The 11637-nt window shown below is 44.0% G+C and overlaps 1 protein-coding gene across 4 annotated transcripts in view; it reads left to right on the top strand.

Annotated features, from left to right (window-relative positions):
- CAP1 (cyclase associated actin cytoskeleton regulatory protein 1) overlaps positions 1–11575 on the top strand; it is a 32535-nt gene extending 20960 nt beyond the window's left edge. For all 4 annotated transcript variants that reach the window (XM_066375974.1, XM_066375975.1, XM_066375973.1 and 1 more), the window contains exons 5-13: positions 2730–2873; positions 2986–3071; positions 4921–5026; positions 6182–6359; positions 8740–8924; positions 9096–9219; positions 9324–9406; positions 9729–9872; positions 10407–11575. In XM_066375974.1, the coding sequence (XP_066232071.1) occupies positions 2730–2873; positions 2986–3071; positions 4921–5026; positions 6182–6359; positions 8740–8924; positions 9096–9219; positions 9324–9406; positions 9729–9872; positions 10407–10490 (1134 nt within the window). In that variant the 3' untranslated portion in view covers positions 10491–11575. The remainder of the gene's footprint in view (positions 1–2729; positions 2874–2985; positions 3072–4920; positions 5027–6181; positions 6360–8739; positions 8925–9095; positions 9220–9323; positions 9407–9728; positions 9873–10406) is intronic.
- The last annotated feature ends 62 nt before the right edge of the window (positions 11576–11637 follow it).

Below are 11637 nucleotides of genomic sequence, written 5' to 3' on the forward strand. Positions count from 1 at the left end.
TATTGGGCTCTACTAGCCTTTCTTCTGTCATTTTACTTAGGTTTGTAGTTATGCCTGGGACTTGGTTGCTTCTCTTTTTTCTTTTTTTAAGAGAAAGCTTATATAAAAGGTCATAGAGGTAGAAGTGAGTTACAGAAGAAATGGGTTCAGGAAATAAGTTACAGTGGCAAAATAAGGGCCCTTGGAGCTTAGAGAGAGAGGCAAGGAAAATGTGCCTGGGGGAAGAGGGTGGGGAAAGGCGTGGGTGTGCTCCATAGAGAGAGTCGTGCTGCTTCTCTTAATAGACAGCCTTTTTTTAGCCTCTTGGTTAAGTCTAAATTCATCATATTGTCCCCTAAACCCTTTGGGTCACAGAGAGTGGTCCTCTTGCTTCACTGTGAAGTGGGCTCTAATAATGCTGTGGAGATCCTAAAACTTCTGAAGTACTGCTTCTCCCCTTTAGCTCTACTTCTGTCTCAAAATTTTATGCTGCCAAGGTGTCAAAATGAATTAGAGCCTGACCTGTGGTGGCGCAGTGGACAAAGCGTCGACCTGGAAATGCTGAGGTCGCCGGTTCAAAACCCTGGGCTTGCCTGGTCAAGGCACATATGGGAGTTGATGCTTCCTGCTCCTCCCCCCTTCTCTCTCTCTGTCTCTCTCTCTCCTTTCTAAAAAAAACAAAAACAAAAAAAAACAAAACAAAAAAAAAATGAATTAGAGAAAGTTTAGATTTTTCTTGGAGCCAAAGATTTTAGTTTTGTTATTTTGGCATTTGGCTTTCCTGGGCAGAAGGGTAAAAAAATTCCTGCTAATGCTGTATTAAAACCTTTGGACTCTTGGCCCTGGCCGGTTGGTTCAGTGGTAGAGCGTCGGCCTGGCATGCAGGAGTCCCAGGTTCGATTCCCGGCCAGGGCACACAGGAGAAGCGCCCATCTGCTTCTCCACCCCTCCCCCTCTCCTTCCTCTCTGTCTCTCTCTTCCCCTCCCGCAGCTGAGGCTCCATTGGAGCAAGACTGGCCCGGGCGCTGGGGATGGCTCTGTGGCCTCTGCCTCAGGCGCTAGAGTGGCTCTGGTTGCAACAGAGCGACACCCTGGATGGGCAGAGCATCGCCCCCTGGTGGGCGTACCGGGTGGATCCCGGTCGGGTGCATGCAGGAGTCTGTCTGATTGCCTCCCCATTTCTGGCTTCGGAAAAATACAAAAAAACAAAAAAAAGAACTAAAACCTTTGGACTCTTGGCATACATTAGTAATGTAAAAAATAGAATAAGATGCCTGACCTGTGGATAGAGTGTCGACCTGGAGCACTGCGGTTGCTGGTGTACAACCCTGGGCTTGCCTGGTCAAGATACATAAGAGAAGCAACTATGTACTATTAATTGATGCTTCCCGCTCCACCCCCACCCTTTCTCTCTCTCTCTCTCTCTCTCTCTCTCTCTCCAAAATCGATACTTTTTGAATGGCTAAAGAATTTTGTTTAAATCTTTTCTCTAAAACAAATCAGGCAGCTGAGACACCTATTATATTTGCCTTCCTTTAAGCTAGGGATTGGTAGACAACATCCTGTAGGCCAAATCTATTTTATACCTATTTTGTAAAAGGAAATTTTTGGAACACAGCCATGTCCATTCTTTTATGTGTTTTCGGTTGCTGCTTAATGCACTACAATGGCAGAGTTAAGAAATTGCAACAGAGACCGTATGGCCTGCAAAGCCTGAAGTGTTTATTGTCTTGCTTTTTACAAAAAGTTTGCTGACTCTTGCTTTAGACTGCTTTCATACTAAGAGCATAGAATTGAGATGTTCAGGAAAACTGAGCTTTGGAAAAAAGATCAAAACATAGAAACACAAGGTCCATCTTTTTTGCTAAACTGCCTGCTCAGATGCCAAGCACCCTAACTGCATTTGATTCAGCAGTCTTCTGCTCTGCAGCTGCTGGATGGCTGGCAATGTGTTGAAGGCCATAAGGATTATAAAAGAGGTCTTAGACAAAGCCCTTGTCTTTAAAGAATTAATGAGGAAAAAAGACATTCACATGTGTTCATTAATATTTTGTGCTGGTGTGTGATACAGTGCCAAAATCAGTTATGCCAACAGTAAATGCTGTAGGAGGCCAGTGTGGCTGGAGTTGGAGCACTGTTCCTTATGAAGCATGAGGAACATTTGGATAGATTGAAAAAGGAGATGGCATCTTGAGTAAAAGCCCAAGAAATGAACTAGTATTTCCTATTAGTGGGACAGAAAAGGGACTCAAATGGTAGAATTTTGTGATACAGCCAGAGTATGGGTCCTGATCATGAAGAACCACAAAATCTGACCTGAGGGAATGGAACTCTTTAAGGAGAGAGAGAAATGATAAGCAGAATTTTAGCCATATGAATTTGTGTGGGATGAATACAAAGACTATTTATTTTTTACATAATACTACAAAGTTTATTTGAATGATTATTGTAGTCCATAAAGAATTCTTGCCTTGCCTAACCTGTGGTGGCACAGTGGATAAAGCCTCAACCTGGAACACTGAGGTCGCCAGTTCGAAACCCTGCACTTGTCTGATCAAGGCACATATGGGAGTTGATGCTTTCTGCTCCTCCCCCCCTTTCTCTCTCTCTCTCTCTCCCCTCTCTAAAATGAATATTTTTTTTTTTTAATTTAAAAAAAAAAAAGCTTGCCTTCAGGATCAGAGCTGACCAACGTATAAAACTTATATAGAAAGACTCTAACATGAACCTTTTCTTGCATCTTTTCCTAGAATAAGCTTTCTGATTTGTTGGCTCCCATCTCAGAGCAGATCCAAGAAGTGATAACCTTTCGGGAGAAGAACCGAGGCAGCAAGTTGTTCAATCATCTGTCAGCTGTCAGCGAAAGTATCCAGGCCCTGGGTTGGGTGGCTATGGTGAGCAGTGCAGCTTCCATGGGAGGGAAGGGATAGGATGAAAAAGGTAAGGAGGTGGTAAGGAGATAGCACTGGAGAGGCTCTGAGTCACTGACATCTTCTCTTTCTCTAGGCTCCCAAGCCTGGTCCTTATGTGAAAGAAATGAATGATGCTGCCATGTTTTATACAAATCGAGTCCTCAAGGAGTACAAAGATGTGTAAGTCCAGCCGTTCCTCAAGGGGTAAAGGACAAACTGAGCAGGGCACTTGCTGGAGTACTGCTTTGGGCTTAAGGCTGCCTTTGACTGCTTTGTTGGTTCTCCTATCTCAGGGCTGCTTTCTGGGAAGTTTGGTAGATATTGGCTCATAGAAGATGTATTTGCAAGCAGGAAGTGTTTCTCTTTCCACTTCTGCTTCTCTAGGGTTTGTGGACACCCTTTCAGTCTTCTAATGTGTACCCTTCCATGTTTAGGAGGTTTTGCTAGAGATAAAATGGACTAATAATGCCTTTTATTTTATTTATTTATTTTTTTTTTATTTCTCTGAAGCTGGAAACAGGGAGAGTCAGTCAGACAGACTCCCGCATGCGCCTGACCGGGATCCACCTGGCACGCCCACCAGGGGGCAACGCTCTGCCCACCAGGGGGCGATGCTCTGCCCCTCCCGGGCGTTGCTCTGTCGCCTGGGGCAGAGGCCAAGGAGCCATCCCCAGCGCCAGGCCATCCTTGCTCCAATGGAGCCTCGGCTGTGGGAGGGGAAGAGAGAGACAGAGAGGAAGGAGAGGGGGAGGGGTGGAGAAGCAGATGGGCGCTTCCCCTGTGTGCCCTGGCCGGGAATCGAACCCGGGACTTCTGCACGCCAGGCCAACGCTCTACCACTGAGCCAACCGGCCAGGGCCTAATAATGCCTTTTAATTTGCCTGTTTAGATGAGATTTTGTTCCTTTGTTGAGGATTTCTAACTGGCCTAGTGGCAAAAGTTTCAGTAACATTTATTAGGAAATTGCTCTATTGTGTGGTTAGTAAAGTGAGAGGAAGACTATCTGGCCAGTGCCGGTATTAAGGGGAGTCACTGTATGGAGTGATTTTAGGTAGCTATTACTTAGCTGCATAGCTACCCAAACCACCCTTCGTTTCTTCTGTTTATCATCAGTTAACATTTGTTGAGTAACTACTCTGTGAAAGAAGTAAGCTGCATGTGCGTGAAGTATGTCCCAGAACACCAGGCACCTCCTTGATCCTCCTGGCAACCTGGAATTACACATCATATGTTTTTTATTATAATCCCTCATTGTAAAGTTGAGAAAATTAGGTCTTACGCTAAATAACCATAAAGTCTTTTAGCTCAGGTGTAAGAGAGGAGACTTGAACTAACTGCAGTGCTGTTTCTATCATGTAATGCTGAATATTTTCTCCTAAAGGGAAATTTTCTTGGGGGGGCATATTTTGACACAAGGCACTGTGCTACACAGCAGTTGAGTTTTTTGGGAGTCCTAGAGTTCTACAGTTATGCTCAAGAGATCTTCATTACGGTTTTATGCATAAAAAAAAGAATGACTCGCCTGACCTGTGGTGGCGCAGTGGATAAAGCGTCGACCTGGAAATGCTGAGGTCGCCGGTTCGAAACCCTGGGCTTGCCTGGTCAAGGCACATATGGAAGTTGATGCTTCCAGCTCCTCCCCCCTTCTCTCTCTGTCTCTCTCTCTCTCTCTCTCTGTCTCTCCCTCTCCTCTCTAAAATGAATAAATAAAAAAAGAATGACTGCTTTTATTAGTTTTATATATTAGGTTTTGCTAAGGTCTATTATGAACAAATAGTTTTGCTACATTAAAAATTTTTTTGGAAAATACTGCTATAAGAAAAAGAGATAGAATCTGAAGTTCTTATCTGGATGGACTTTGGTCTATTAGGGAATAGGTTCAAGAAAAAGAGAAAACTCAGTGGTGATAGAAAACCTTCTATTGAGCATAGCCTGAGAAACACTGGGCAGGAGGATGTGAGCTCACAATGGCGGGGGGAGGTCTGGAATGTACTCTGACTGCCTGTGATGAATTCTTTACTTTTTCCAGGGATAAGAAGCATGTGGACTGGGTCAAAACTTACTTGAGTATATGGACAGAGCTGCAGGCTTACATTAAAGAGTTTCATACCACTGGACTGGCCTGGAGCAAAATGGTCAGTGACTCCTCCCTCCTTTCGTTTATCCAGCCAGGATAGGGTCCACAGGTTTCGTAGACTTTGGCACTACCAAGATCCACGAGGCATGCTAGTCTTCTCAGTGGAGGGGAGAAGGAAAGGGAAAGGGACTTAAAGAAAGCAAGGATCAGAGAAGGAATATTCATTTCAATTTTAGTAAACATGGTGAGGGACAGTGATTGGGCTGGATAGGGAGATAGATGAATAAATTACATTATTCCAGCACTCTTGAGCTTAAAAATATAGATATAAAACCCCAATATGAGTTACCAAGCTAAATATTATAATAAAGATACACAACAGAGTATGAGAAAAAGGAGTGATTCTCATTGGGATTGTACCGTATACTCTGAACTGAGACTTTTTGCAAGTATAAGGCAGTGAGAAGTGGGAGAAATGGGGATACTAGCAAACAGCATAGCTTAACCAGAGTAAATCCAGAGTAAATGTAGAGATTGCTCATCTCTGGCTTTAAGGAGAGATAGAAAGATTTACGAGAAAAGGTAGAGAAGGCAGGTAGGTTGAAAGTTTTTGAGTGTAAAATAGGCGATAAGTATCATAGATATTTGAGCAAGAAAGTGATAATGATCAGATTTGTCCTTAAGAGAGTCTCAGTTTATAGATTAGGGATAAGGGTGCATGCTCAGACTAACTGTGGAAATGCTCATGGTCCTAGTGGCTCATACAGAAGAATTTGCAGGAGATAGAATCAAAGTAAAAGAAAGATTTAAAGAGATTGAGGGGGTTGAAAGGCTCAAAGAAAATTGAACAGTCAAGCTTGGATGGTAATGTCTTTCACTGAGATAGAGACAAGGGGGTGATTATACAAGTGGGGAGTGGGCAGATGATGACTCAGTCTTGGACTTGCTGAGTCTGAGATACTGGTGACACACTTAAGTCGATTTTTAGAAGCATGAATTTAAAGCTGGAATTAGGTAGAGGCTAAAGGGAAAATTTGAAGGTTGAAAAGAGCTGAGTTGGATCCTTGGGAAAGAGGGAGAAGGAATAAAGCCAAGCCTTTTTGGATAGGAGCATTAATTGCATCAAGGGCTACAGTGGACATATGTGGGACCCAGCTGGAAATGGTACAGAGGGAAGTGAGGATGACTATGTTGTCTGCATTTGTTGTTCCAGGGGCCTGTGGCAAAAGAACTGAGTGGATTGCCATCTGGACCCTCTGCTGGATCAGGTCCTCCTCCCCCCCCACCAGGCCCACCTCCCCCACCAATGCCCACCAGTTCAGGGTCAGATGACTCTGCTTCACGCACAGCACTGTTTGCGCAGATTAATCAGGGGGAGAGCATCACACATGGTGAGTACTTTGGCAAGAAGATTTGGTACAGTAAGTGGCTTGGGCCAGATCTTACCAACTAGAGACTGGACAGTTGATACACCAGAACTCTGGTTTGTGTATGGGTGAATTAATTTGCGATGTTACATTCCTTTAGGTTGCCCAAAGGAACAGCAAAGTTGTCTTAAATGGAAATGGGGTGATTATCATTGGGGAAAGCCCTATTAGGAAAAGTGATTTAATATTAAGTGGCATATATAGAGTACCTTTTGAGCCAAGACATGATGCTGGCAATTAAATAAATTTTTTTGTTTTTATTAAATGAGAGGGTGAGAGGCAGGGAGGCAGAGACAGACTCCTGCATGTGCCTCAACACATGCAGGATCTAGCCAGCAAGCCCCCTACCGGGTGATGCTCTGCCCATCTGAGGTTGCTGCTCTGTTGCTTGGCAACTGAGCTATTTTAGCGCCTTAGACAAGGTCATGGAGCCATCCTCAGTGCCCTGGGCCAACTTGCTCAAACCATTTGAGCCATGGCTGTGGGAGAGGAAGAGGGTGGGGGGCAGGGGTGCGTGAAGAAGCAGATGGTCACTTCTCCTGTGTTCCCTGACTGGGAATCAAACCTAGGATTTCCACACATTGGGCTGATGCTGTACTGCTGAGCCAACCAGCCAGGGCTGCTGGCAATTTTCCTGAGATTTTCCATGTCAATACATGGTCTATTTGGGATGTCATTGTGTTGGGGGTTAACTTCCTCAGAGGATATATAATAGTCTTGGAAAATTTGCATAAGAGTTACCTAATGTTGGTATACGAAAAGTAGACAGCAGGTGGAAGTCTAAATTATTCAGCCTTGTTTTAGGGATCTACCTAGAAAAATATCTAAAATAAAGAACAAGTTTTATAGTATTTATAGTAACTAAAAATAATATAACAACCTAATATCTTAACAGTAAGGAAGATGGTTAATTGTAGTATGTCTTCTTGATGAAATACTGTGCAGCCATTAAATCTCTCTACAGTGAACCAAGCAGTGTGTAAGAAGAATCTAGTATTTAAACTACCACCATTGGGAGTGATGGAGCTAAAAACGCCACTCAGTATTGGTTACTAAGATTGGGCCATGTTCAGGAGCAAGGAGTGGGTTAGCCTGCTGACGGTGATTATGTAGTCTTTTCCCTAAATTAAAAAAAAAGAAATTTTTAGAAACTAATTAACATGAGCCCTGGACAGATAGCTCAGTTGGTTGGAGCATCATCCCAAAGCACAGAGGTTGCGGGTTCAATCCCCAAACCAGGGCACAATAGGAACAGATGGATGTTCCTGTCTCTTTCTCTCTAAAATCAATAAACAAAAAAAATTAACATGAAAAACTTTTTATTAAAGTGTTAACTGGTTAACAACCAAATTTAACTGTGTATAGTTACACCAAATAAAAAACAACTATCAATTGAAAAATTTGGAAGGAGGGTTTCAAGTGCTAACACTGATTTGAGGGGGAGCAGTTGGTTAGCTGTAGGTGAGCATTTTTTGTTGTTTTCTTAGAAACTTTACTATTACATACTATTTTTTCTTCCTCTGTTGCTTTAAAAACTACATACATATTTTTTGAGTATATATTTGGTATGTGTCTTTCTAGATCTTTTCCTGTACATTTAATACTCATCCCCCCCATACATACACATATGCCATGTTTTATTTTTTTGAATGGAACTTATATAAGTTAACCTGGGGCAGAAGAGAAATGATAAAAGTGCTTCTTTAAAATTGCTTGAGGCTCTTGGCTACCTCCTTGCCTTGAGCCCGCTCGCGAGTGTAATAAACTTTTTCTTCTATTTTACCCATAAAATTGCTTGAGGCCCTGGCCGGTTGGCTCAGTGGTAGAGCGTTGGCCTGGCGTGCAGGAGTCTTGGGTTCGATTCCTGGCCAGGGCACAGGAGAAGCGCCCATCTGCTTCTCCACCCCTCCCCCTCTCCTTGCTCTCTGTCTCTCTCTTCCCCTCCCGTAGCCAAGGCTCCATTGGAGTCAAGTTGGCCCTGGCGCTGAGGATGGCTCTGTGGCCTCTGCCTCAGGCGCTAGAATGGCTCTGGTTGCAACAGAGCGACGCCCCAGAGGGGCAGAGCATCACCCCCTAGTGGGCATGCCGGGTGGATCCCGGTCGGGTGCATGCGGGAGTCTGTCTGACTGCCTCCCCATTTCCAACATCAGAAAAATACAAAAATAAATAAATAATAAATAAATAAATAAATAAAATTGCTTGAGAGAACATCTCAAAGGCTCTAGTTTTTGGCTTTGAATTTTTTAAGGCTCAGTCTAACTTCTGAGAGCAGAAGTTGGTTGTTGTGTCAGCCCAAAGCCCTGATATGAAAGACGGAAACAAGACAGCCTTGTTGTTCTTATAGCCCTGAAACATGTATCTGATGACATGAAGACTCACAAGAACCCTGCCCTGAAGGCTCAGAGTGGCCCAGTACGAAGTGGCCCCAAACCATTCTCTGCACCTAAACCAGGAGTCAACCCATCCCCTAAACCAGCTACAAAGAAGGACCCTGCTGTACTTGAACTGGAGGGCAAGAAGTGGAGAGTGGTGAGTTAATAATGCCGGGACTGGAGGAACAGGAGTGGATGGGGCTTCACGGAGCACAGCCAGATAGATGCACGCAGGGTTCTGGCTTAGATTGCAAGAAGGAAAGTTTGGGATAGCATGTTTGGCATGTGCTTAGTGGTGAGATTGCTGAAATGGGTGTCTCTTTAACAGGAAAATCAGGAGAATGTTTCCAACCTGGTGATTGATGACACAGAGCTGAAACAGGTGGCTTATATATACAAGTGTGTCAACACGACATTGCAAATCAAGGGCAAAATTAACTCCATTACAGTAGGTGAGTTCATATCCTGCTGAGGGCTGGAGCCATACCTGTCCTGTTTGTAAGATTCTTAAATATATTAAAGTTATACTGTTGACCTGCTCCCTTTCTTCTCCTAGATAACTGTAAGAAACTTGGTCTGGTGTTTGATGACGTGGTGGGCATTGTGGAGATAATCAATAGTAGGGATGTCAAAGTTCAGGTAACTTGATATTTTGGCTCCTTCCTTGGGTCCCTGAGGAATTAATTGAAAGAGACAGCCGACCCACAGATGTTGCTGTGGTGGGAATCTGATTCTACAAAGTCTGTAAGCTGAGCTGCTTTGGATGTGGTCAGAGAGGAGTTGGCTCTTAGAGAGAGCTCTTTCCAGCACCCATCCCAGCCTGCCCTTAGTATCCAATATCTTGTGCACCTGTGAGCTTTTTATGTAGCTGCTGCATCATGTGAACCAGTGAAAGCTTTTCCTATAAATTACTGTTGTTCTCCCAGCTGCAGGCACTTAGTGTTCTTGGTGTTCTCTGTAGGTAATGGGTAAAGTGCCAACCATTTCCATCAACAAAACAGATGGCTGCCATGTTTACCTGAGCAAGAATTCCCTCGACTGTGAGATAGTCAGTGCCAAATCTTCTGAGATGAATGTCCTCATTCCTACAGAAGGCGGTGATTTTGTAAGTTTCTTTGGCTTTTATTAGTATGATCTAAAAACAGAAGGGACTGAAAACATCTTACATTAGACAAATCTAGTTGATGGGCATTCTGCACTGAGTGGCTCAAACCCATCGAAGCATGAGGTAGTCCCCGCGAAGCAGCGCTCCATACAAGGTGGTGTCTGCTTTTCTTAGGTTGAAGGGATTGAGTCACAGCACACTGTTGATTGGTGCCACGGAGCTATACACATTCTCATCTACACCTCATGGGCTTAACAGTCCAAGGGTCAGTGGTCAGTGAACAGTAAGGAACAGATTCAGTCCTACACCTGGCTTTGGAGCCTTTATTCTTCCTACACTGCAGTGCTCCTGTGTGGGTGGTAGGGGAGCTGGAAGTAGATGTAGCACTGCCGGTTTTTCAGGTGGGTTGTTGCTGTCACTACATCCTGCCTGCTCTCAGAGCTTAGTAGAAGCAGGCACTGGAAGAAAAGTGTCAAGCTGAATCCCAGCTTATTTTTTGGCTCAGATTTAAACCTGTTGTTTCTTTATTTGCAGAATGAGTTCCCTGTCCCTGAACAGTTCAAGACCCTATGGAATGGGAAGAAGTTGGTCACCACAGTGACAGAAATTGCCGGATAAGCGAAGTGCCACTGGGTTCTTTGCCCTCTCCCTCACACCATGGGATAAATCTGTATCAAGACGGTTTTTTTCTAGATTTCCTCTACCTTTCTGCTCTTAAACTGCTTCTCTGCTTTGAGAGGCACAGCTACCTGCCTTCACTGAAATATACCTCAGGCTGAGATGGGGTGGGAGAGCAGGTCAGTTGATCTTCTGCAGGAAGGCACAGCTTTTCCATATCAGCTCAACCACACGGCCAGTCCGTCCTTACGGAACCGCAGACCAGGACTGGTGTGTTTTAGCTTTCAGCCTTTGGGATTATTCCACCAACAGTCTTTGGGGAAGAATAAAGCTATACCCAGGAATTAACAGCTCAGAGTGTTCACACAAGTTAATCTTTTCCTAACAATGAGCATGAAGGTAGCAGAAGCTGGTGTGATTCCAGCTGGTTCTTCTAACCAGACTAATTTTTCACTTTTGACAAGTGAGACAGGGGTTGCACGGGACCAAAGGCTGAAGCTTGACCATCTAGTATCCCAAGCAAAATTGTTTCCTGTCATTATTCCTTTTATTCTGCATTCCATCCTGGCTCCACCAGCGCCTGAGATGGTAGGTTCATTTGTGGGACCTGTGCTGGGGAAGTGCCCTGCACCCAGCCAGGTTAAGGAGTCTTGGATCCTTTCTTTTTCTGGGATCCCTGCCCAGCTCCTTCCTACAGAGATGACTTAAAAAGAAAAAGGAAAATCACACCATTCCAAGGAATCTGGCATTCCTTCCTCTTTCCATGCTAGGTGCCTGTCATCCACCTTCACTGTCTCCTTCGCCCTGTCATGCTCAACAGCTTTTGGCCTCTGTCCAGGCACCTGAACAAAGGACTAAAATCTCCACTGCTGGCTGGTTTTAGGTCTTATGTAAGAATCTTGCACAGCATTGCTAATGTAAATTTCAGTTTTTCCCGCTAGGACAAACACATACCAAAATATGCAACTTTTGGTGGGAAGAGAGATTGTCCTGTGACTTCTACCCATTTCCTGAGGCCTGTAGAAATAAACCTTTATGTACTTAAAAGTTATACAGAAAATAGAATAAAATTAATACCAAACTTGTGTACTTTTTACCTGTTATTTCTTGTACAGAGATGTAAGAATGTTGAAAACAAACATGACAC

This window comes from Saccopteryx leptura, chromosome 3, assembly GCF_036850995.1.
Source record: "Saccopteryx leptura isolate mSacLep1 chromosome 3, mSacLep1_pri_phased_curated, whole genome shotgun sequence".
NCBI lineage: Eukaryota > Metazoa > Chordata > Mammalia > Chiroptera > Emballonuridae > Saccopteryx > Saccopteryx leptura.